General features: G+C 25.8%; 4 protein-coding genes across 6 annotated transcripts; 2 read left to right on the forward strand and 2 right to left on the reverse strand.

Annotated features, from left to right (window-relative positions):
• Positions 1 to 2,658: 2,658 nt before the first annotated feature.
• LOC126907024 (FK506-binding protein 15-like) lies at positions 2,659 to 4,210 on the forward strand. The gene has a single exon (XM_050688022.1). It carries the CDS (start codon positions 3,005 to 3,007, stop codon positions 4,121 to 4,123), a length of 1,119 nt encoding a protein of 372 aa, XP_050543979.1. The 5' UTR covers positions 2,659 to 3,004; the 3' UTR covers positions 4,124 to 4,210.
• Positions 4,211 to 4,687: 477 nt separating this feature from the next.
• LOC126907021 (lanC-like protein 3 homolog) lies at positions 4,688 to 7,695 on the reverse strand. 2 transcript variants are annotated; one of them, XM_050688018.1, is made up of 5 exons: positions 7,465 to 7,695; positions 6,646 to 7,283; positions 6,109 to 6,327; positions 5,080 to 5,196; positions 4,688 to 5,014 (listed from the first exon to the last, which is right to left on the reverse strand). In XM_050688018.1, the coding sequence occupies exons 2-5, from the start codon at positions 7,280 to 7,282 to the stop codon at positions 4,767 to 4,769; spliced, it is 1,221 nt and encodes a 406-aa protein (XP_050543975.1). In that variant the 5' UTR covers position 7,283; positions 7,465 to 7,695; the 3' UTR covers positions 4,688 to 4,766. The 2 variants fall into 2 exon arrangements, with proteins under 2 accessions (XP_050543975.1, XP_050543974.1); XM_050688017.1 differs by lacking the exon at positions 7,465 to 7,695 and having other exon boundaries at positions 6,646 to 7,452.
• Positions 7,696 to 14,459: 6,764 nt separating this feature from the next.
• LOC126907023 (clusterin-associated protein 1) lies at positions 14,460 to 18,375 on the forward strand. Of its 2 annotated transcripts, none has more exons than XM_050688020.1 (8): positions 14,460 to 14,567; positions 14,629 to 14,825; positions 14,886 to 15,056; positions 15,693 to 16,006; positions 16,273 to 16,423; positions 16,497 to 16,599; positions 16,702 to 16,891; positions 18,250 to 18,375. In XM_050688020.1, exons 1-7 carry the CDS (start codon positions 14,546 to 14,548, stop codon positions 16,875 to 16,877), a joined length of 1,134 nt encoding a protein of 377 aa, XP_050543977.1. In that variant the 5' UTR covers positions 14,460 to 14,545; the 3' UTR covers positions 16,878 to 16,891; positions 18,250 to 18,375. The 2 variants fall into 2 exon arrangements, with proteins under 2 accessions (XP_050543977.1, XP_050543978.1); XM_050688021.1 differs by having other exon boundaries at positions 16,702 to 16,877; positions 18,250 to 18,359.
• LOC126907025 (GTP-binding protein 128up) lies at positions 16,897 to 19,591 on the reverse strand. Its single transcript, XM_050688025.1, has 8 exons — positions 19,330 to 19,591; positions 19,084 to 19,249; positions 18,848 to 18,978; positions 18,491 to 18,730; positions 18,237 to 18,405; positions 17,995 to 18,124; positions 17,099 to 17,221; positions 16,897 to 17,033 (listed from the first exon to the last, which is right to left on the reverse strand). The coding sequence occupies exons 1-8, from the start codon at positions 19,369 to 19,371 to the stop codon at positions 16,931 to 16,933; spliced, it is 1,104 nt and encodes a 367-aa protein (XP_050543982.1). The 5' UTR covers positions 19,372 to 19,591; the 3' UTR covers positions 16,897 to 16,930.
• Between the last annotated feature and the right edge of the window lie 4,308 nt (positions 19,592 to 23,899).

The raw sequence follows: 23,899 nt of genomic DNA on the forward strand, positions 1-23,899 counted from the left end.
TTTAACTTTATAATGCTATAACTTATTGAAAAGTTTATGGATCCACACAATTTTTTTATGAGAAATAATATTTTTTAATAAACCTTTTTTCATTCGACATACTTTATCTTAATCGAGATATTAATAAGGAACCAGCAGATCAAGTAGCTTTTGGAATAAAACACCAATTTTTTTAAAATTAAACACTATCTAAAGATTTGCATCGAAGCGTTTATTTTTGATAGTGATTTTAATCACTGTCAGATATCATTATACTTGATCCAACTATGCCACGTCACCACTGTGCCGCGACCCCCCTGTGCTGGGTTTTTTTTATTTATGTCTGTTGCTACTTTTTCTCAGCTCTCACTGAACCGATTTCTTTTAACAATACGTCAAAAGATCACAAAATCATATCTAGTTAAAGACATTACTCTTAAAAATTGAAAAATTTTCCCTCACTCCCCGCAAATAGGGGAAATCTCCAAAAAAATTACAATTTTTAAAATCGGTATATTATGTCATTTTTTTCACTTTTTTTTCTTAAAACTTCCATGACTTTTTCAAAAATCAACATATCAACATAATTTTTTTTTATATTAAAACCTTAATTTTTTCCACTTCATTTGATATCATTTTTTTTTAAATCTAACACTTAACTTGCTCACGGGGGGAATTTAAAATAGTAACTTTTTTACAAAAACTAACTTTTTCGACTTAACTTTTGAAAATGTTCCAGAAATACTGCGTCCTTTAAACATATACCATATAAAAGCGTATGTCATGTACTATAAAATGAAAAAAAAAAATCGTCCCGACACTTAACCTTCTGCATGCAAACGGCTGCCGTAGTTAAAATAATGGTATTTTTCTGTTAAAATTTTTGATTTTAAATTTTCAACTTTAAAATACTATAACTTTTCGATAAATGTATGTATCAACACAATTTTTTTCTTCTAAATACAATATAAGTATATCTTTCATTTAACATACTGTTGATTAAAATTGGACAATTTCCCTTATATAGGGGGCGTTTGAAACTTTAAACATTGTATAAAACATAGAACTTTTTCAACTTAACTTTTGAAAATGTTCCGGAAATATTCACAGTTTTATTTAATTTTAAATTAAGGCTTATATTATATACTTTGTTATGAAAAAAAATACGAAGTATACATTTTTTTCTTTGTGAAAATGGTTACCGTATTTAAAAATATGCTATCTTTGTGTTAAAATTCTGGGTTTTGTATTTTATTTTATTTTAAAATATCTTACAAGTGGAATACACTGACTTTAATGAATATATACAATTTAATTGACATAGAATAAAATTCATAAGACATAAGAAATTAAACTTATTAAATTTTTTTTACTTTTTTAAAGTCGAAAAAGTTATTTTTTAATTTTAATTAGCTTAAATTGCTAATTTTATCATGCGAAGAAAACAACGAATTTACGAATTTGTAACACTTGTATCTTTCACGCTTAAGGTATGAGGTTCGAATCCGCCTGTAGCAAATGATATTTTGCATTTTTTTTTGAGTTAGAAAAAAATTTTTAAATTATTTTATTTTTATCTCATTTAGATTCAATAACTTCAATAAATATCAAGGATCTCATCACTATAGACTCTCCTGGCGAGAAGAAATGTCTTATTCATTTTAATATTATTTTACTATGTGGTTTTTTTTGTGGCTACGATTTATTTTGCCAACCCTTACTCGACCTGCTTTTTTCAACAATACGTCAAATGATTACAATTCGTATTTAGTTGAAGATATTACCCTTAAAAATTGAAAAAATATTCCTTATTCAAATAAAAAGTAGCTTAACCAGCTTTTTCAATACAAACAATTAAAATCATTAATTTCTAGTATTTTCAAAATATTTATTGACGAATCAGGTTTGATATGATAGGTTTCAACTACAAAATTAAATCATTTTACTTTGTAATTTAATAATTTTTTTACTCTATTTGTGTGTACTACTAGACTATAATATTACACATTTTTTGGTAACATGTTGCTATATAAATCATTTCTAAAAAAAATGATTGTTAGTTTCTCCTGAATTAACAATGGATTTTTACAAATCAAATTTTATAATAAGCTCAATTGAGTAAATATTTTTAACAACTTTGTTTTGATTGGTTCATTTAGTTAAAGCAAAACATTAAAATTAATTAAGTTCTAAATATTTCAATTGCAGAATCTTTTTAAACACCAAAAGTTATTAGGAAATAATTACTATTACTTCTATTTAAGTTATCTATTACGATAATAATGTAAAAAAAAAATCGAACTTTACTGATAAATTTACTGTAAATAGTAATTATAAAATTTGCTGATTACATATTAATCTTAACAATTTCATTTTTATCTATTTAATAATGTCAATTTCAAACTTGCAAATTGAGCTACTTGTTATGGTAATAAATTCATTTTTTTTTTTATTATAAACTTTCACTTTAAAGGATGAAATAAAGAAGATTAAAAATTATTACTTTTAACATATTAAAAATCAATATCAATAATAATTTGAAAAAAATTCAATATAACAATTATATAATATATAATTTTTTATTATATTTTTGAATCTAAGAATTACTAATCTTGATATAAGTAAGGAAATTGTTGTTGTTGCTTTTATAATTATCCACCAATTTCTGAGAATTAAACATTATCTACAGATTTGCATCGAAGCGTTTTTTTAATGTCCCATTGATGCCTTATCGTGCACAATTATAGATATCACAAACATATGGTTGGGTAACTTCCACTTTGTTTACAAATTGTGATAATACTATCTTAGCTCACATAAATTTGATTACAATAGTGAATCACAGACTGAATATTCATAAATAGGATCCAGTAAATATAATAAAAATAGTAATAGTATTAAATTATTTTTGACGTTAAGTTTTACTACTACGTAATCTTATATTTCTTAGATAAAAATTCCTTATCGTTATTTTTTATAATTACAAATAAATTATCACTCTATTATATTTTTTATAGTTTATTTAATGGATTTAAATCCTAATAATCTATTTGAACAAAAAAAATTGGCAACACATAACAAATCACAACCATCTAATCTTTCTGTTAGTACTATAATTGCAAAAGTTGTTACTGTTTATAAGGTAGAAAATAACTCTTCCTTGTTTGTAGGCAAGTATGGTTTTGCATTAGCAGGTGATAAGGAATCTAAGCACTATCAAATTTTATTATATGGAAAAAATACAATCCTTATTAATTATTCTTTAAATAAAGATTTCGTTTATAATGTTTTTGAAAACAACTGTGTTGAAATCATAACTATGACCCGTTGGAGATTAGAATTTGCTAACATACATGATGCTGTAGATTTTAATTCAAATATTTCACTTATTTTATGGAAATTAAATAATCCTAAAATAATGTTTTGGATCGATCTATACTATCCAATTCGCAATGGAGTTACAGCTAAATTTGGAAGTGTTGTCGAAGTAACATTTAGTGCAAAAATAATTCAAGGTAAAACTATTGGACCTGAAGTATCTAACAATTACGAAGATAATAAAAATCTAAAAGTCCTTATACGAAATGAAGGATGGGAAAAGTCTTTAATGGGTGTAAATGTTGGCACCCAGAGAATAATATACATTCCAGCTGCAGAAATGGGAGCTTGGAAAATTTTAACTGATGGACATCAAAGTTTATGTTTAATTGTAAATGTGAAAAATGTTTATGAAATGGAAGATGATAATGCACAAGTTTCATTAATTATGAATAAAGAAATAAAAATCAAGTTAAATAACAGTTCTTCAGATAATGTACCAAATCAAAATGACCAAGTTGTATTAAACAATATAAATTCATCAAAAAAGTTATTGGTAGAAACATTATCCGAAGAATTAGCGGAACTAAAAAAAGAACACTCTAAAACAATTGAAAGATTAGAAAAACTCGAAATATCATTCAATGAATTTAAATTAAATAAATCTAGTAGTAAAGATATAATTGATTTAGATTTGAGAAAATGTTTGAAGAAGGTATATAAAAGCTTAATTAAAGAATTTCCTACAGATCAAAGTTTTACAGGAAATCAAGTCCAATTTACTATCAGAGAAATTTTTTATAATTACTTAAGTAGTCAAGATTAAATAAATTTCAGAATGCCAAATTATTGTATACTTTATTGTGAAATTTTTAAAGTATTTATGAATAATTAAATTTTTTTTATATATTTTATCTGTGTGAAATTATTAACATTTTTTCCCTTATATGTTACAGAATTATTATTTTATTTCACATTATTCAAACAGATTTATAATATATCAACTGTATAAACTCTAACTATATGTAGCTTAAAAGAATGCAAAAACCAAAATGATAGGTGCCACAAAATAATTATTATTTAGTAAACTATTGTTATATAACTCTGAAATACTTTAAAATCATTAAGTTTTTAGGGTGTCAGATAAGAATACAAACAGAAAGTATTAATGATAAAATTTGTTTTCTTTTCTTTTCTTTTCTTTCAGGCTTTGATGAAGGTTCAGTTAAGCAAAATAATAAAATAATTTGGGTACACATTCTCTGGACAATATTGCTTACAGTGAAAAGTTAAAAACTATTTTTTACATTTTAATAAGTTTTAGTCATTTTCTAAATTAAAAATTAATAACGTCCTAAAAAAGTAAAATAATAATTTTAAAACAAGAATCTTACATGAAATAAAGGATAAAGTATAATTTTATCATTAATAACACAAGAATATATCATACTACATAGAGATACTTAACCCTAGAAGATATCGAGGAATGGAAAACAAGCTTTTTGAGGTTGCGTTAAATCAATTAAATAACAAACAGTACCAGCTAATCCTTCAAATAAACTAAACATATTATCTGGTGTTTTTGATTTTTTCATAAATTCATCTGTGAATAAGAATTCACCAAACATTACAGCTCGGTATAAATGTTTTGTATCTCCAGTTAACCTATATAATAATAGAAAAACATAGCCATTTCCTGCTACTCCATGACATAAACCTTTAAAAAAAAAGTTAAATTATAAAACTTGTTAAAGAATATAATTTTTATGTATAATGTCTTACCTGGTCCTTTTTTTAATAAACCTTTATTCCACACTAAATCGCCACATTTTAGACATGACTCCAAATAAGAAGGTTCTTTGAATAATAAATAAGCTTTGGCAAGTAAATACACAACTCCTGAAAAAATGAATTCTATTTATTAATTACTTTTCAATACTAAAGGAAATGGTTTAAAAAAACCTCGAAATTTTGCCAGCCATATTTGAACATAGAACCAATTTATTACCATTAAAATGCTCTAAACATAAATCTACTATAACTATTTAGATTTATCTTTGATTTTTGTAAGCATTATGGATGAAATGTGATCAGACTTTTAGAATGGCATGTTTAATTTTTAAATAGTCAAAAAAAATTAGTAATATAGCACTAGATCAACAATCAAGAAATTCCAATTTTAAATCTGGTTAGTCTTGATATGATTTGAGATTTTCCTATAAATTTGTGTAGTTATTTTGATAATATCTATTATCTACTCATAAATTTTACTTTTCTTAATATGACCACAGCAAAAATAAAACAATAACAAAAACCAATTGTAATTTATGTGGTTAGATTGTTACTAAAATGTAGTTTATAAAGAACCTGGTTTACTGTATTGATCTGCTTACTTTTATTTTCAAACTTATAGTTAATTATATTGCATTATCGCTAATATAACTACTAAGTTCTATTATTTATGTATTTAATGTAAAGAAGTATTTTTATAAATTATTTATTTTCTATTGTCTTAATAATAACATTGTAATTACTTAAATTTTGTGTTTATTTCTTTTCATTCTAACAATAAGTGTTTAAAATCCACAAAGCAATTCTTTGACTTTAACAATTTTATATAATAAATGATAAATTTCAATTTTTGTAGAACTATTCAGTATTAAAACTCAAATAACACATACTAATGTCTACATAAGTTGATTTATTACATAGAAAATATTAAGTCAATTTAGTGACCATGAAAAATCATGTGCTTATATTAATTTAATTTATATGGTTAATATGCTTTGAAAAATAAACTATTTAGAATACCTGGTGATCCATGACACCAATGAACTAATTCATCGGATTCTGGTCTTTTTAAAGAACCAAGTTCATCCATTGCACATGGAAAATTCCCACTGTCAGTTTGTAAAGAAACAAGTAAATCAATACTCTTTTTTATATCTTGTTTTGCTGATTGATTAGTTTCAATGAACTGTGGAAATGAAATCAAAGTTTGCAAAATAGTAGATAAACCATGGGCTGCTCCTAAAAAACAAATTTGAATTAGGTATGATTTTAATTTATATATGTGTCACCAGACCCTATAAAATTTTCTATTTTTTCACCATAACAACAACAAAAAAACATTGAATAAAATCAAATCAAATATATTACATTCTTGCTTACCCACTATTAATTTAAATAACACTATATTGAGTTCTTTAAACATAATTACATTACTCTAAAATAGTGTTACACATCATTGATAAACAACGAGTAATACAATAACACTTAAAACTGTTAGCTACTATTAAAACATATTTTTAGAGGGAATATTTGTAAGGATTTATTAATTTTACATACCTAAATATTCAGTCTTATAATAAGAATACATAAGTGGAAAAATGCTTTTGGTTCTTCTAGAATATTTACGTCCAGATTCTACAATAGTAGAGCATAATTGAATGATATCTGTATCAGGCAAAATCTCTTTACCTAATATTTTTTCTAACCACAAAATTCCACATAAATAGCCAGCACGGCCAACAAATAATTCATCACCTCCAGGTTTAAAAAAATCTATTGGTTGGCAAGTTATTGCTCCTTTTTTAAAACTTTCAAGATGTTTATTAGCCAAGATTTCATTTCCAACTCTGTGATAAATTACTGCACTTACAGCATTTATTCCAGCATCTCCACAAATAAACTGACAAGCACTACTACTACTAAAAAGTATAGCTGGTTTCAAACTTAAGCATTCGATAGCATAATTTAAGAATTTTTTAGCATCATTACGATATCCATCTGATTCAGCTAAGCAAAAAAACATAAATGCAATTCCAGTAGAACCAGTATACAAATCATTATCATTAGATAGTGCTGCATTTTTTTTAATGTAGTCTACCATATCAAACAATCTGGTCCGCCAATATTGGGGTGAAGTGTTTAACTCTCTTGGTGTGTAACTGGGAAATATATTTTCAAAAAACCGTTTAGCCATTCTTCGTTTCAACCATTAAACATTAAGATTTATTAGTTAAATCAATATTTTAGTAGAAATTTATAAAAAATACATAGACGAACACAATCATTAGTCATAATTATTTGTAATCGTAGTAAATACACATAATAATAACTTCTAAAAATATATAAAGGAATTTTATAAAAAAATTTGTTTATTACCAGTATTTTCCAGTAATTTAAATTTTGAATTAAGTTTACATATAGATTTAACACACCCCACTACATGTTTATATTACAAATAAGATAAAAGACATTTTTTTAACTTCGATAAGTTAAAATCACAGGTATAGATAATAAATAAGATTGCCAATGATCATGAGTGGAGTCAAATAGCCGCCATATTTTATAGCCCAAAAAATTTTTTTCTATACTTTGTGTACAAATAATTTTATTATCACAATAATAAAAAAGTTATTGATAACAAAAGTATACACAAAGTGTCGAAAATGGAATGATTTGTCTCATTAAAGGATAGCGGTTATTTAACTGCAGCCGTATTACTAGTTAGCAATCTATTTTATTAATCCATAATACCTGTCCCGTCCATTATTAACCTAGAATCATGTATGACTTAATTCTAAGGAAGTGGGTAAGATTAAACTGAAGTACTTCTCAAAATGTGCCTAAAATTTAGAAAATATTTGAAGACTCCATCAACTAGCCACCCGTCTCGGAGTATCAAAGGTTAAGAAAATATCCCATTAGGCCCTATTGGGATGATTAAAAATTAATAGCAACTTCCCCTAATTATTAGGGGAAGTCGCTATTAATTTTTAATTGGCTTCTTCTTCTTCCTTGCTTTATTCCCAACTACTTGGGGTCGGCCACCCTTATCCTAAACTTCCACTTGATATGATATCCCACATCTTCTACGCTCACATCAACCGTCCTCATATCGCATTCAATAACATCTCTTTTTTGGTCTTCCTCTACCTCTTCTTCCTTCAACATTCATTGCTACAACTGTTTCTAGGACTTCTGATTCTTCTTTCCTCATAATATGACTAAACCAATCCACGATAGACGTTACACCTATACTCCCTCTTATATGCTCGTTCCTTATCCTATATTCTCTAGTCACTTCACTCATCCATCTAAGAATTTTCATCTCTGCTACAGTCATTCTCTGCTCTACTTTCTTATTAACCGCCCAACACTGAACCATACATCATAGCTAGTCTCACTATAGTCTTGTAGAATTTACCTTTTACCCTCGTAGGAATTCTTTTATCGCATAAGACACCAGACGCTTCTCTCCACTTCAATCAATCGCACTTAATCTCGTGTCTTACATCCTCGTCAATACCACCGCTCTTTTGCACAACTGATCCTAAATACTTAAAACTTTCCACTTCTTCAATCACGTCCTCACCTATTGTCATTGGTCTCCTTATTTCACCTACCTTGTGTTCTCCTTTATCAAACTCCTGCTCTATATACTCTGTCTTACTCATTACACCACGGCACCTCTCCTTGTATTCCTCTAGTAATTTCATCCATCACTATAGAAAATAAGTAAGGGCTTAAAGCAGAACCTTGGTGTACTCCTATCTTTACCCGAAAACCTTCTGTTAATCCTCTTATGCTTTTTACCCTTGTAAAAGTGTCATCATACATATCTTCTATTATTTTAATGTACTCTATATCGGTACTCTATCATATGCTTTATCCGAATCTATAAATACCATACAAAGCTTTTTTTCTTTTCCCTAAACTTTTCTATTAATTTCCTCACACAAAATAATGGCTCCATTATTGACTTACCAGGCATAAATCCAAACTGGTTTTTAGATACCGATGTCTCATTTCTTACTCTCTTATCTACTACTTTTTCCCAAATTTTCATACTATAACTCATAAGCTTTATGCCTCTATGATTTCCACACTCCTGTATGTCACATTTACCTTTAAATATCGGCACCACAATACTATTCCTCCATTCATTTGGAATTTTCCCTTCTAATAAGATTCTCTTTAAAAGTCCCTTCAACCACCTTATGCCAACACCGCCTAATATTTTCCATACTTCTACTGGCACTTCATCTGGTCCTACTGCTTTATTCATTTTCATTGATGCCATAGTCTCCCATACCTATTTCTCACTAATTAAATATACCAGTCCATCATTCCACGAGATATCCTCTAATGTCTCTTTTAGATACTTCTCATTCAGTAATATTTCAAAATACTCTTTACCCCTTTTTTTCACATCATCATCACTCGAGAGTATCTTATTATTAACACTTTTTATACACCTTATATAATGATAACTTTTAGACCTTTTATCTCTTACTTTTGCTATTTTTTTTCTCTTACTTTAATTGGCTTAAAAAGATAAAAAAAAAATGAATTAACTAACGAACTCAGCTAGTTAATAATTATAAATTAATAATTTATTACAAAATAATACACATTTTATGATGTTATGAGGAAAATATAAAGATATAATGTTTTTTTCTTCTTTATTAATATATACACAATCTATACACAAACGGCACAATAAGAGTATTAGCTAAGATAAACAAGAATGAAATATTGAATGAAGAAGCCACCCACCGATGACACTTTCGTCTTTTAATTATTTTGTTTTGTCCTTATACGCATATTTATATANTGATTTGAAACATATGGTGGACAATTGGTAATTTTTCTTAGTATTTTATTTTGGAACCGTTGAATTTTATTTAGGTTAGAAATTTTTGCGTTGCCCCATAGCTGTAAGCCGTACGTCCAGATTGGCTTTAGGAGAGATTTGTAAAGGAGTAGTTTAATATTTAGGTTTAAGTGTTTGTTGTTGATGATTAGGGTTTTGAGTATTTGTAAGCGGGAGTTTAATTGTGATGTTTTGGCTATGATATGTTGAGCCCAAGTAATGCGGCGATCAATAGTTAGCCCGAGGTATTTAACGTTTGGGGATGAGGGAATCCGAGTGCCAAAAATTGATATCTCTGGACATGGTGCTAATTTAAGTGTGAATGTAGTATGTACTGATTTGGCTTGGTTTATTTTAAATCGCCACTTTNAATTTGGCTTGGTTTATTTTAAATTGCCACTTTTTGTACCAATCTTCCATAAGTGAGAGATGATTTTGTAGGTTTTTGGAGGCTATAATAGGATCTGAACTGGATGATATTATGACTTTATCATCCGCATAGTCTGCTACTAAAGTGTTGGGTGTGGTCGGTTGGTCGGATNTAAAGATATAATGTTAAAAAAAAAATTGTTGCTTGTTAACATAATATCACACAGGTAGGATATGCCAGGCCTATACTGTAAGTTAAATCATGGTAAAATCTTGAAGTTAATATTTGTTTTTCGGATGAAATTATTTTTTATTTTATTTGATTGTTCTGTAAAATATGTTTTTTTTTTTGGTTTCATTCTTATCGAAACCGGGCTAAAATCAAAGTTGTTTTAACTTTACGACAGTTAAAACGTTAACAATATTATTATGTTATACGATTAAAATAATGAAAACGTTATGAATTTATATCGTGTTTAATTTTGTTTTATTTAAATAATATCAATTTGTTATGATTTAAATTATGCGATATTTAAACGTTATTGATCATATTTTCCCCTTATTAGGAATTAATCCATCATTGATAACATGTGAAAATTACAATTTTCGACATTTTTTATACTTTTTTACTTAAAACTGCAATAAATTTTTGAAAAATGAATGAATAGAAACAAAGTTTTGTATAGATACATTAGGTATTTACCTATTATTTGGTATATTTTTTTGAAAATCTTACCTTTTACCTGTCCACAAAGGAGAAGATTCAAAATGATATATTTTCTACAAAAAATGAACTTTTTCAAATTAACTTTTGAAAGTGTTCCGGAAATACTGACACTTTTATATACCCTTAGGTTATATTATATAACCTTAAATTAAAGTTTATATAATATACATTATTATGGGAATAAAAATTGGGGACTTTATTTTATTTTCAAGGTGAAAACTAACATCAAAGTTAATAAAAAAAATTGTTTTTTTATTTTTAACTTTATAACTTTTATGAAATGTATGGATCATTAAAATTTATTTAAGATAAGTAATATTTATATCCCTCTTTCATTCGACATACTTTATCTTAATCAGAAAATATATAAGGAAATAGCAGATCATGTAGCTTTTGGAATAATCCACCAATTTTTAAAATTAAACACTATATACAGATTTTCATCGAAGCGTTTTTTATGATAGTGATTTTAATCACTGTCAGATATCATTATACTTGATCCCACTATGCCGCGACCCCACTGTACTGGGTTTTTTTTTTTATTCCTTTAAGTCAAGAAAGATAATTGAACTAGTTTAAATTGCCATTTTTATCCACTGACCATATGTACGTACGATTGCTGAGTCGGTAACACTTGTATCTTTCATGCTTAGAGTACTAAGTTCGGACCCCAAACAAAATTTCATTTTTTCTTAATTTCATTTTTTTTAGCTTCGATGCGAAGCTGAAAAGGTATTGGTTTTACTATGATGTGTTTTTTTTTTTTTTTTTTTTTTTTTTGTGTCTGTTATCACTTTTTCTCAGCTCTTACCGAACGGATTTCTTTCAACGATACGTCAAAAGATCACAAATCGTATCTAGTCGAAGACATTACCCTTAAAAATTGAAAAAAATTCCCCCGTTCCCCGTAAATGGGGGAAACCTCCAAAAAAATTACAAATTTAAAAATCGCTAATTTTCGAAATTTTTTCAATTATTTTTACTAAAATGTGCCATAACTTTTTCAAAAATGAACATATCAATATAATTTTTTTTTTTATAGATGCTTGATGTCTTTACCTATCATTTAGCATATAATTTTTGTAAATCTGACTCTTAACCTGCCTCAGGGAGGGATTTAAAATGACAACTTTTTTACAAAAAAATTACTTTTTCAACTTAACTTTTTAAAGTGTTCTGGAAGGTCTGACACTTTTATATATATCTTAAATTAAAGCTAATGTAATATACTTTATTATGCAAAAAAAAAATTTCGGACTTTATTTTGTCTTCACGGCGAAAATCGCTACAGAATGCTATTTTCGTGTGAAAATTCTCGATTTTATTATTTATATTATATTTAACTTTATAATGCTATAACTTATTGAAAAGTTTATGGATCCACACAATTTTTTTATGAGAAATAATATTTTTTAATAAACCCTTTTTCATTCGACATACTTTATCTTAATCGAGATATTAATAAGGAACCAGCAGATCAAGTAGCTTTTGGAATAAAACACCAATTTTTTTAAAATTAAACACTATCTAAAGATTTGCATCGAAGCGTTTATTTTTGATAGTGATTTTAATCACTATCAGATATCATTATACTTGATCCAACTATGCCACGTCACCACTGTGCCGCGACCCCCCTGTGCTGGGTTTTTTCATTCTTTTTTGAGTTTTTGAAAAAATGTTCAACTTATTTGATTTTTACCTCATTTAGATTCAATAACTTTAATAAATATCAAGGACCCAGTCATTGTAATATCTCTTTGTGAAAAGAAATTTCTTATTTATTTTTAAATTATTGTAATACGTTTTTTTGTGGCTGTCATTTATTTTCTCAGCTCTCACTTGACCAATTTTTTTTAAAGATGACCTTTACCTGCTCAACGAAGGGATTTTAAATGACAACTTTTTCAACTTAACTTTTGAAAGTGTTCCGAAAAGTTTGACACTTTTATATATATCTTAAATTAAAGCTAATGTAATATACTTTAACAACGAAAAAAAAATTCCGGACTTTATTTTGTCTTCACGGTGAAAATGGCTACCGAATGCTATTTTTGTGTGAAAACTATGGATTTTATATTTTACATTTTTAACTTTATAATGCTATAACTTATTGAAAAGTGTTGATCAATACAATTTTTTTATGAGAAAAAATATTTATATCCCTCTATCATTCGACATACTTTTTTTGAAAATAACACCTCTTCCCTTTATATATTTAAATATTATATATATATATATTACACTTATAAATAGTAAAACTTGTAATCAGGATATAAATAAGGAAATAGGAGTTCATGTAGCTTTTAGAATAATTCACCAATTTTTAGCTTCGATGCGAAGCTGAGAAGGTATTAATTTTACTATGGTGTGTTTTTTTTTATTTTGTGTCTGTGAACGCTCAATCTCAGGTTTCAACTACAAAATTAAATCATTTTACTTTGTAATTTAATAATTTTTTTACTCTATTTGTGTGTACTACTAGACTATAATATTACACATTTTTTGGTAACATGTTGCTATATAAATCATTTCTAAAAAAAATGATTGTTAGTTTCTCCTGAATTAACAATGGATTTTTACAATTATAATCAAATTTTATAATAAGCTCAATTGAGTAAATATTTTTAACAACTTTGTTTTGATTGGTTCATTTAGTTAAAGCAAAACATTAAAATTAATTAAGTTCTAAATATTTCAATTGCAGAATCTTTTTAAACACCAAAAGTTATTAGGAAATAATTACTATTACTTCTATTTAAGTTATCTATTACGATAATAATGTAAAAAAAAAATCGAACTTTACTGATAAATTTACTGTAAATAGTAATTATAAAATTTGCTGATTACATATTAATCTTAACAATTTCATTTTTATCTATTTAATAATGTCAATTTCAAACTTGCAAATTGAGCTACTTGTTATGGTAATAAATTCATTTTTTTTTTTATTATAAACTTTCACTTTAAAGGATGAAATAAAGAAGATTAAAAATTATTACTTTTAACATATTAAAAATCAATATCAATAATAATTTGAAAAAAATTCAATATAACAATTATATAATATATAATTTTTTATTATATTTTTGAATCTAAGAATTACTAATCTTGATATAAGTAAGGAAATTGTTGTTGTTGCTTTTATAATTATCCACCAATTTCTGAGAATTAAACATTATCTACAGATTTGCATCGAAGCGTTTCTTATGATAGTGATTTTAATCACTGTAAGATTAAATCTATACTGGATCCAAATGTGCCACAATCTTACTGTGCTGGGTTTTTTAATGATCTAGAAACTTTTTTTATATACTATACTAGCAATTATTCCCAATATATGTCACTATCTAAAATACCATGGTAACCATACTATTCAATGTATATACACACCATATAATACTTATTGCTTGTTGTCTTTAATCAAAGAAAGTTATAAAATATAATAATACACATGAAATTTAACTGTTTAAATTGTATAAATAAATTTTAAAATGTCATATAGAGATTTATTTAGTAAGGGTTTTTAAAATTTTTTTTATCATTACTGATTTTGATACATATCTTATATTTTTAGAATTTAGTGAAACTATGAGGTCATTAGGATTTCATCGTCAAATACCAATTGATAGTTTTCACAATTCAAATTTTTCTTTGATGGCTCAAGTTTTAATATGGCTATCTTTACGTTTCGAACCTGAGTCTACTCTATTATATGACATTGAAACACCTGACCAAAGGGTTTATTTCATTAGAACAATAGCAGAGTTTTTTGTATGTACATTATTTCATTAACTGTAAGTAAAGAAAAAAGTATGCTATTTTACATTTTAGGCTTTAAAAGCGAATGTCAAACTCAACGTAAAAAAACTCTATCAAGCAGACAGAAATGCAATTGGCGAATTATTGAAAATCACAGATTTGTTAAATGATGCGTTGAGATCAAAGATTACATATAACAACAAGAAAGAAATTTCAAAATTTGATACAAATTTATATTCTAAAGTATTTTATTTTCAAATACAGAATGGTTAATTTATCGCAAACCATTAAATTTCTCCTAAAATAATAATAATTATTTTTTAAAAGGGTTTTAACCTAGTTCTGTATTATTTATTTTCTAAAATTTTTAAGTGGTTAAATATTTTTTAGGTCTATTCATTATCCCTTAAAAGGATATAAACTTAATTTTTTCAACAGCAACATATATACTTAATAGATTATTAAAGTATGTAATTATTAGTAAATGATCTAAGATAATGACTGGTTGATAACATCTTTTGAACCAATATTTCTGAAGTTATTAACATTATTAAATGTATACAGGAAGCATAATACGGGTTATGTCTTTTTTTATCACTAAGCTTTTCTCAGTCGCACAACTTATCCCATCCAGGTTTAATAAATATTCATAATTCCTGGACTATGAGCTCAAAAGTTGTTTTTGGATAAAAAAAGTTAAGTTGGTACCCATATAAGGGTCAAGGGATAGACATAAAAATATTTAACTATTTAAAAATTGAAAAATAAATTATTATTTTAGAAAAAATTAAATGGTCAATTATAAATCAATTCATCCTACAACTATTATATATTATAACATGTATAAAATAAAAATTGATAGTAATATTACCCTTAAAGAATAATGAATTAAAAAAACAAAGAGAGTTGGCAGTGGAGATAACTATTAAAGGATCTCAGCTTTATCAATCCCTAGAAGAAGAAACTGAATTACGGCCCATTAGAGAAAAATGTTTAAATGCATTTTTAGACATTGGAGACATGGAACAAAGTTTGAAATCTTTAATTGAAAAAACTAAAAATAAAACTGAGGAAACAAAAAATTTGATAAAAAATATAACTTCTACTAAAGAAAATTTAGATACAAAAATTGCTAAAAGACGTGAAGATTTAGATAGAAATTTAAAAAGACTAAATACACTGAAACAAGTTAGGTTAGTAAATGCCACTTTTATTTTATAGATAAATTTCTGTAGGACTCAGATATGTTCAAAATATGACAAACAAATAACACGTATCAAAAATTAAAACATTAGTTGAATTCCTTTATTCAGGTTCTAAAGCTGTAAAATATGTTACCATTCACTTTTACTTTTATAAAATCACTCTTATTCCCATCAATTGTTTTTTTAAATAAATTTTTCTTAAAAAATTGAATAATTTTTATTATTACAATGTGTAATACAAATTTGTTAAACAGACCTGCATTTTTGGAAGAATTTGAAGATTTAGAGTCTGAACTAAGAATCTTATATCAAGAATATATACTAAGGCAAAGATGTATAAATTACTTAGAAAATCAACAAGAACAAGCAGCCCATATAGAATTAATGCGAATGAAAGAACAACAAGTAATTTATAATAAAAAATTTAAATGTATAGAATTGAAATCCTAAAATAATTTATTATGGTTTGTACATTAAGGAATTGGCAAAAAATAAAATAAAGAATAATAAGTTGGATGACGAGTTCAAAATATTAGATGAAGACAATGAACATAATTTACTACCTGAAAAAGTACCTGGATGTAATCAATTTTGATTGTTTAAAAATTATCTTTTATAATACTTATAGAACTTTATAAAACTGTAGTTAAATGTTAAAATATAAATTTTAATTATATACACAGCTAGTAATGAATCAATAAATAAAGACCATGGGATGTTTAGCAGACTTACAGATAGTGAAACAGATTCTGATTTGATGCTAGATGATGAGGATTCAAATCTTTTAGCCTCTGATGCAGATTTATCAACTTCAAAAGCAGAAAAGTCTGGAAGTGTTCAAAGTGATAGTGATAATTAAGTTAATAATAAACAGTTAGTATTTATAAACATTTTTTTAATTCATTGTTTATATTATACTTTTTTCACAATTTGTACAACATCTTCATCATTTAAAATATGATCTTTTCCAACTTTTTGGGGCATGTGTTTCACAGATGAACCCCAAACAAGAGCACTTAAATAAATTGCATAAAAAATTAATTATTAAAAAATTTAATACTTTTCCTTTAAAATGCTTACTATTTAAACTCTTTAGCTATTGTACGATGAAGTTTGTTGCAAAAATCTTCAATACTTTTTCTTTCATTATGTAAAACAATGGGTGATCCATAATCTGGAAGTTGACCTTTAGGTTTGGTGTAACTATAAAATATAACAATAAAAAAGACATTTTATACATATTAAAAGTAATTAATAAATTTGCTTCCTAAAATAAAAAACTTTTCTTGTTTAAAAATATAAATATTAGCTTTAAAAATATATAGTTATTTAAAATTATGAAAAATTAATAATTTAAAAAGTCATACGAGAAAGAACAAACAGTTTTTGATAAAACTGTTTCTAAAAAAGTTTCTATGATAAAGAGATTACATTTCTTTAAGAAATTTATTATGAAGAAAAGTTATTTTAAGTCTAATAAAAATATTTATAAAATACTAAATACTGCAGTTTTTATAACTGATTTTTATTAAACAAAATTATTCTTTTCAAGCCTATGAAGTTATCATAATAATCTTTGATATTTGAGAAACAATATAAATTAAACAAAAAAAAGGTACATACCACATAGTGAATTTTATTGTAATCAGTATTATTTGAAATATTAGATTATGGTTATAGACTTTTAAAGAAATTTTTTTTTTTAACCATAGAATTAAATAACATTAATTTACAGCTTAAATAATCTAATATGACTTGTAAAAATGAACAAAATTTATAAATCTCATTTAAATTTTAAAAATGCCAATGATTAAATACTGCCTAATTATTTGATGATAATTAATAGTAGAATCCAAAAGATTAATTAGGAATTACTAGAAATAATCAATTGTCAAAGAAATTCAATCAATATCTTCATGTTTAGCAGCAGATAATAACTAAAAATATTATCATATTAACTTTAGCTTATTATTTACATTCGAACTAATTTTAAATACTCCCACATCTTCTCTAAAAGATCATCAAAGTTCCATTTATGATGAGCACTTATAGGTACTGTATGTGGTATTTTGTAAATAATATCTAATTCTTCAATACTTATTTGATCTAAAAAAAGTATAAAAATATAAGTTGTGAAGAAAAACCATAAGAGTAATATAATGACTTATTTTACAATTGCTCTAAGTATTTTTATAGAAAGAACACAATTTTAATTTACCTATTTTATTTAGAATGTAAATACAAGGCAAATATATACGATTTCCTTCCACAACATCAATAAGATCATCAGAGGTAGCATCATATCGCAAAGTTATATCAGCATTATGAATTCGATATTCTGACAAAATAGTTTTAACAGTATCTAAATCTAACTCACTTTGAGGTACCTAAGTAAAAAATATTATTTGATACAGTGTATATTCATTGATTTTATTTTTTTTAACTAATAATAAATAAATTTTAATATATTACCATTGTTTGTAAGTTAATGCCACCTTTATCTTTTCTACGAAAAACTATATTAGGAGGAGACTTATTTAGTCTAAGACCAAATCCTTCTAATTCGTGTTCAATTAATTTCTTATGTTTTAAAGGTTTTAGCACATCTAGTACAATAAAAATTAAAGAACAAGTACGGGCTACAGCAATAACTTGACGACCTCGACCTTTACCATCCTTAGCACCTTCAATGATACCAGGCAAATCTAGCAACTAAAAATGCATAAATGTTGAAATAATTTTGTAAGTTTTTATTGAATAAAATAAAAGCCGTAATTTTTTTAACTTTTTAGGGTTAAAGTTATTTTTATATATTATATATATTAAAACCTGTATTTTCGCGCCTTTGTACTTGATACAACCAGGAACAGTTGTCAATGTTGTAAATTCATAAGCAGCAACTTCTGAATATACACCAGCAAGATTGCTTAACAAAGTTGATTTTCCAACAGATGGAAAACCTATTTACAATATCACATTTATTTTAGTAAACAATGAAGAAATATATTATTTTTTAAGAAAAAAAAATATAAATAAAATAAAAAATAGCTAAAAAATGTTATTACCTACAAATCCAATTCTTGCATCACCAGTTTTAGCAACATCAAATCCTTCTCCAGTACCACCACCACCACCTTTAGGTGTAATAAGCTCACGACGTAACTTAGCAATTCGCGCTTTTAATAAACCCAAATGACCAGCTGTAGCTTTATTTTTTTGGGTTCTGGCCATCTAATTTTAAATTATTAAGTAAAATACATATGAGTCTATAAATTGGTAAATAATTATTTAAAATAAATATTAATCATTACCTCAGCTTCAATGGCCGCAATTTTTTCAAGTATAGTTGACATTTTTAAATCCTTTTTAAAATTTCAACAAAATATAAAAAGTATTTGGAATGAAATTATCTAACTCTATAACTTCATAATACTTAAAGAACGTTCACAATGTATAGACCACTAAGAGATCTGAATAAGATACCTGAAAATAATTAATAGTATATTACTAAAGAACTTTAAATAATAATATTGCGATTTGCCAAAAAATTCTTTAAGAATAGTTATTATTTAGTATTCTAACCTCAAATTCAATATTCCGTAAAGTTCTAAACGAACAAGATAATATAATAAAAAATTAATTGATTGTTAGGGTTTATCACAAAATTAAAAAAGTCTTATCTATTCGGGAAAACACCTTTGCCACGAACTGATAATTCTCCGACATTTACATACTTCCTTCAACATTTGTCAAAATAGTTTTTTTTCATAATAAAGTATATAATATAAGTTTTAAATTAAATAAAAGTGTCAATACTTCCAGAACATTTTCAAAAATTAAACCGAAAAAGCTTAACTTATGTGCAAAAATTGCTTTTTTGAATCCCCCCTGTGGGCAGGTTTAGAGTAGATTTTCAAAAAATTTATGTCAAATTAAAGAAAAATATCTAAAGTTACAATATAAAAAAAGAAAAATTTTTTATTTTACAAAGTTATAGCAGTATTAAGTATTAAAAAACCCAACACAGGGGGTCGCGGCACAGTGGTATCGTGGTATAGTTGGATCAAGTATAATGATATCTGACAGTGATTAAAATCACTATCAAAAAAAACGCTTCGATGCAAATCTTTAGATTGTGTTAAATTTTAAAAAAATTGGTGTTTTATTCCAAAAGCTACATGATCTGCTGGTTCGTTATTAATATCTCGATTAAGATAAAATATGTCGAACGAAAAAGGGTTTATTAAAAAATATTATTTCTCAGAAAAAAATTGTGTGGATCCATACACTTTTCAATAAGTTATAGCATTATAAAGTTAAAAATGTAAAATATAAAATCCATAGTTTTCACACAAAAATAACATTCGGTAGCCATTTTCACCGTGAAGACAAAATAAAGTCCGGAATTTTTTTTTCGTTGTTAAAGTATATTACATTAGCTTTAATTTAAGATATATATAAAAGTGTCAAACTTTTCGGAACACTTTCAAAAGTTAAGTTGAAAAAGTTGTCATTTAAAATCCCTTCGTTGAGCAGGTAAAGGTCATCTTTAAAAAAAATTGGTCAAGTGAGAGCTGAGAAAATAAATGACAGCCACAAAAAAACGTATTACAATAATTTAAAAATAAATAAGAAATTTCTTTTCACAAAGAGATATTACAATGACTGGGTCCTTGATATTTATTAAAGTTATTGAATCTAAATGAGGTAAAAATCAAATAAGTTGAACATTTTTTCAAAAACTCAAAAAAGAATGAAAAAACCCAGCACAGGGGGGTCGCGGCACAGTGGTGACGTGGCATAGTTGGATCAAGTATAATGATATCTGATAGTGATTAAAATCACTATCAAAAATAAACGCTTCGATGCAAATCTTTAGATAGTGTTTAATTTTAAAAAAATTGGTGTTTTATTCCAAAAGCTACTTGATCTGCTGGTTCCTTATTAATATCTCGATTAAGATAAAGTATGTCGAATGAAAAAGGGTTTATTAAAAAATATTATTTCTCATAAAAAAATTGTGTGGATCCATAAACTTTTCAATAAGTTATAGCATTATAAAGTTAAATATAATATAAATAATAAAATCGAGAATTTTCACACGAAATTAGCATTGTGTAGCGATTTTCGCCGTGAAGACAAAATAAAGTCCGAAATTTTTTTTTTGCATAATAAAGTAGATTACATTAGCTTTAATTTAAGATATATATAAAAGTGTCAGACCTTCCGGAACACTTTAAAAAGTTAAGTTGAAAAAGTAATTTTTTTGTAAAAAAGTTGTCATTTTAAATCCCTCCCTGAGGGCAGGTTAAGAGTCAGATTTACAAAAATTATATGCTAAATGATAGGTAAAGACATCAAGCATCTATAAAAAAAATATTATATTGATATGTTCATTTTTGAAAAAGTTATGGCACATTTTAGTAAAAATAATTGAAAAAATTTCGAAAATTAGCGATTTTTAAATTTGTAATTTTTTTGGAGGTTTCCCCCATTTACGGGGAACGAGGGAAATTTTTTCAATTTTGAAGGGTAATGTCTTCGACTAGATACGATTTGTGATCTTTTGACGTATCGTTGAAAGAAATCCGTTCGGTGAGAGCTGAGAAAAAGTGGTAACAGACACAAAAAAAAAAACACATCATAGTAAAACCAATACCTTCTCAGCTTCGCATCGAAGCTAATATTTCATATTAAACAGTAATTTTTACATAAAAATTGCATTATTCGTTAAATTCGACGGCCATTTTCCCATAAAAGAAAAAGGTGTTGGGACAAACTGTTTTTTTTTAACTTATAGTACTTATTGTAAGCTTTAATTTGACATATGATTAAAGGACGCAGTATTTCCGGAACATTTTCAATAGTTAAGTATAAAAAGTTCTACTTTTTATACGTATATTTCAAGTTTTGAACGCCCTCTGTATAAGGAGAAATTGTCCAATTTAAATAAAAATTATGTTAAATAAAAGAAATATATATAACGTATTTAAAAAAAAAAATTTTGTGTTGATACATACATTTTAGCTTCGATGCGAAGCTGAGAAGGTATTAATTTTAATATGATGTGTTTTTTTTTTTTTATGTCTGTTGCCACTTTTTCTCAGCTCTCACTGGACCGATTTCTTTCAACAATACGTCAAAAGATCACAAATCGTAATAGCAAACTTTTTTATAAAAACTAACTTTTTCAACTTAATTTTTGAAAATGTTCCGGAAATTGTGCGTTCTTTAAACATATGTCAAATTAAAGCTTATGTGATGTACTATAAAATTAAAAAAAAAAATTTGTTCCGACGACCTATCTTCTATGCGCAAATGGCTACCATATTCAAAAATATGCTATTTTTGTGTTAAAATCCTGGGTTTTGTATTTTATTTTATTTTAAAATATCTTATAAGGGCAATACACTTCCCTATTTTTTTATAATTATTATTTTTATAATAGGCTAAATTGAATAACTTTTTTTTTATTGGTTTTTTTAGATATATAATCATTAAAATTAATTAAATACTGAATATTTCCATTGTAGAATCTTTTTAAACGCCAAAAGTTAATTAGAAATGATTACTATGATTCTCCTGAATTAACAATGGATTTTTACAAATCAAATTTTATAATAAGCTCAATTGAGTAAATATTTTTAACAACTTTGTTTTGATTGGTTCATTTAGTTAAAGCAAAACATTAAAATTAATTAAGTTCTAAATATTTCAATTGCAGAATCTTTTTAAACACCAAAAGTTATTAGGAAATGATTACTATTACTTCTATTTAAGTTATCTATTACGATAAAAATGTAAAAAAATCTAACTTTTCTGATAAATATAATGTAAATAGTAATTACAAAATTTGCTGACAGCATATTAATCTTAATAATTTCATTTTTATCTATTTAATAATGTCAATTTCAAACTTGCAAATTGAGCTACTTGTTATGGTAATAAATTAATTTTTTTTTTTAATAAAACTTTCACTTTAAAGGACAATAAAAAGTAGGTTCAAAATTATTACTTTTAACATATTAAAAATCAAAATCAATAATAATTTGAAAACAATTAATTTTAAAAATTATATAATATATAATTAAAAGAATTACTAATCTGGGTATAATTAAGGAAATAGAAGTTGATATTGCTTTTGTAATTATCCATCAATTTTTTAAAATTAAACACTATTTACAGATTTGCATCGAAGCGTTTCTTATGATGAAGATTTTAATCACTGTGCTGGGTTTTTTTACAATTTATATTTGAAAATTTAAAATCGAAAATTTTAACACAAAAATAGCATTTTTTAAGTTTCAGCCATTTGCAAGTAGAAGATAAGGTGTTGAGACAAATTTTTTTTTTCTCATTTTATAGTATATGACATAAGTTTTAATTTGATATATGTTTAAAGAACACAGTATTTCCGGATCATTTTCAAAAGTTATGTTAAAATAGTTGAGTTTTAAAAAAAAGTTGCTACTTTAAATCCCCCCTTGTGAACAAGTTAAGTGATATATTTTTAAAAAAATCATGTCAAATTAAAGGGAAATATCTAAGGTACAATATAAAAAAACCCAGCACAGGGGGGTCGCGGCACAGTGGTGACGTGGTATAGATGGATCAAGTATAATGATATCTGACAGTGATTAAAATCACTATCAAAAAAAAAACGCTTCGATGCAAATCTTTAGATAGTGTTTAATTTTAAAAAATTGGTGGATTATTCCAAAAGCTTCATAAACTGCTAGTTCCTTATTAATATCCTGATTAAGATAAAGTATGTCGAATGAAAAAGGGATTATTAAAAAATAGTATTTCCCATAAAAAAATTATATTGATCAATACACTTTTCAATAAGTTATAGCATTATAAAGTTAAAAATGTAAAAAA

Source organism: Daktulosphaira vitifoliae, unplaced genomic scaffold (genome assembly GCF_025091365.1).
Source record: "Daktulosphaira vitifoliae isolate Bord-2020 unplaced genomic scaffold, ASM2509136v1 Scaffold_5, whole genome shotgun sequence".
Taxonomy (NCBI): domain Eukaryota; kingdom Metazoa; phylum Arthropoda; class Insecta; order Hemiptera; family Phylloxeridae; genus Daktulosphaira; species Daktulosphaira vitifoliae.

Bases quoted from the DNA above. Each gene is read 5' to 3' on its own strand.
- LOC126907025 (XM_050688025.1), bottom strand. From the start codon at position 19,371: ATGTCAACTATACTTGAAAAAATTGCGGCCATTGAAGCTGAG. The intron at 18,406-18,490 runs GTAATATATTAA...TTTTTTACTTAG, and splicing joins GCATTAACTTACAAACAATG to GTACCTCAAAGTGAGTTAGA. The intron at 18,125-18,236 runs GTAAATTAAAAT...TACTTTTTTTAG, and splicing joins TTACATTCTAAATAAAATAG to ATCAAATAAGTATTGAAGAA.
- LOC126907021 (XM_050688018.1), bottom strand. From the start codon at position 7,282: ATGGCTAAACGGTTTTTTGAAAATATATTTCCCAGTTACACACCAAGA. The intron at 6,328-6,645 runs GTATGTAAAATT...TTTGTTTTTTAG, and splicing joins TTATAAGACTGAATATTTAG to GAGCAGCCCATGGTTTATCT. The intron at 5,015-5,079 runs GTAAGACATTAT...TTTTTTTTAAAG, and splicing joins TTTATTAAAAAAAGGACCAG to GTTTATGTCATGGAGTAGCA.
- LOC126907024 (XM_050688022.1), top strand. From the start codon at position 3,005: ATGGATTTAAATCCTAATAATCTATTTGAACAAAAAAAATTGGCAACA.
- LOC126907023 (XM_050688020.1), top strand. From the start codon at position 14,546: ATGTCATATAGAGATTTATTTA. The intron at 14,568-14,628 runs GTAAGGGTTTTT...TTATATTTTTAG, and splicing joins GTCATATAGAGATTTATTTA to AATTTAGTGAAACTATGAGG. The intron at 15,057-15,692 runs GTATTTTATTTT...TTACCCTTAAAG, and splicing joins ATACAAATTTATATTCTAAA to AATAATGAATTAAAAAAACA.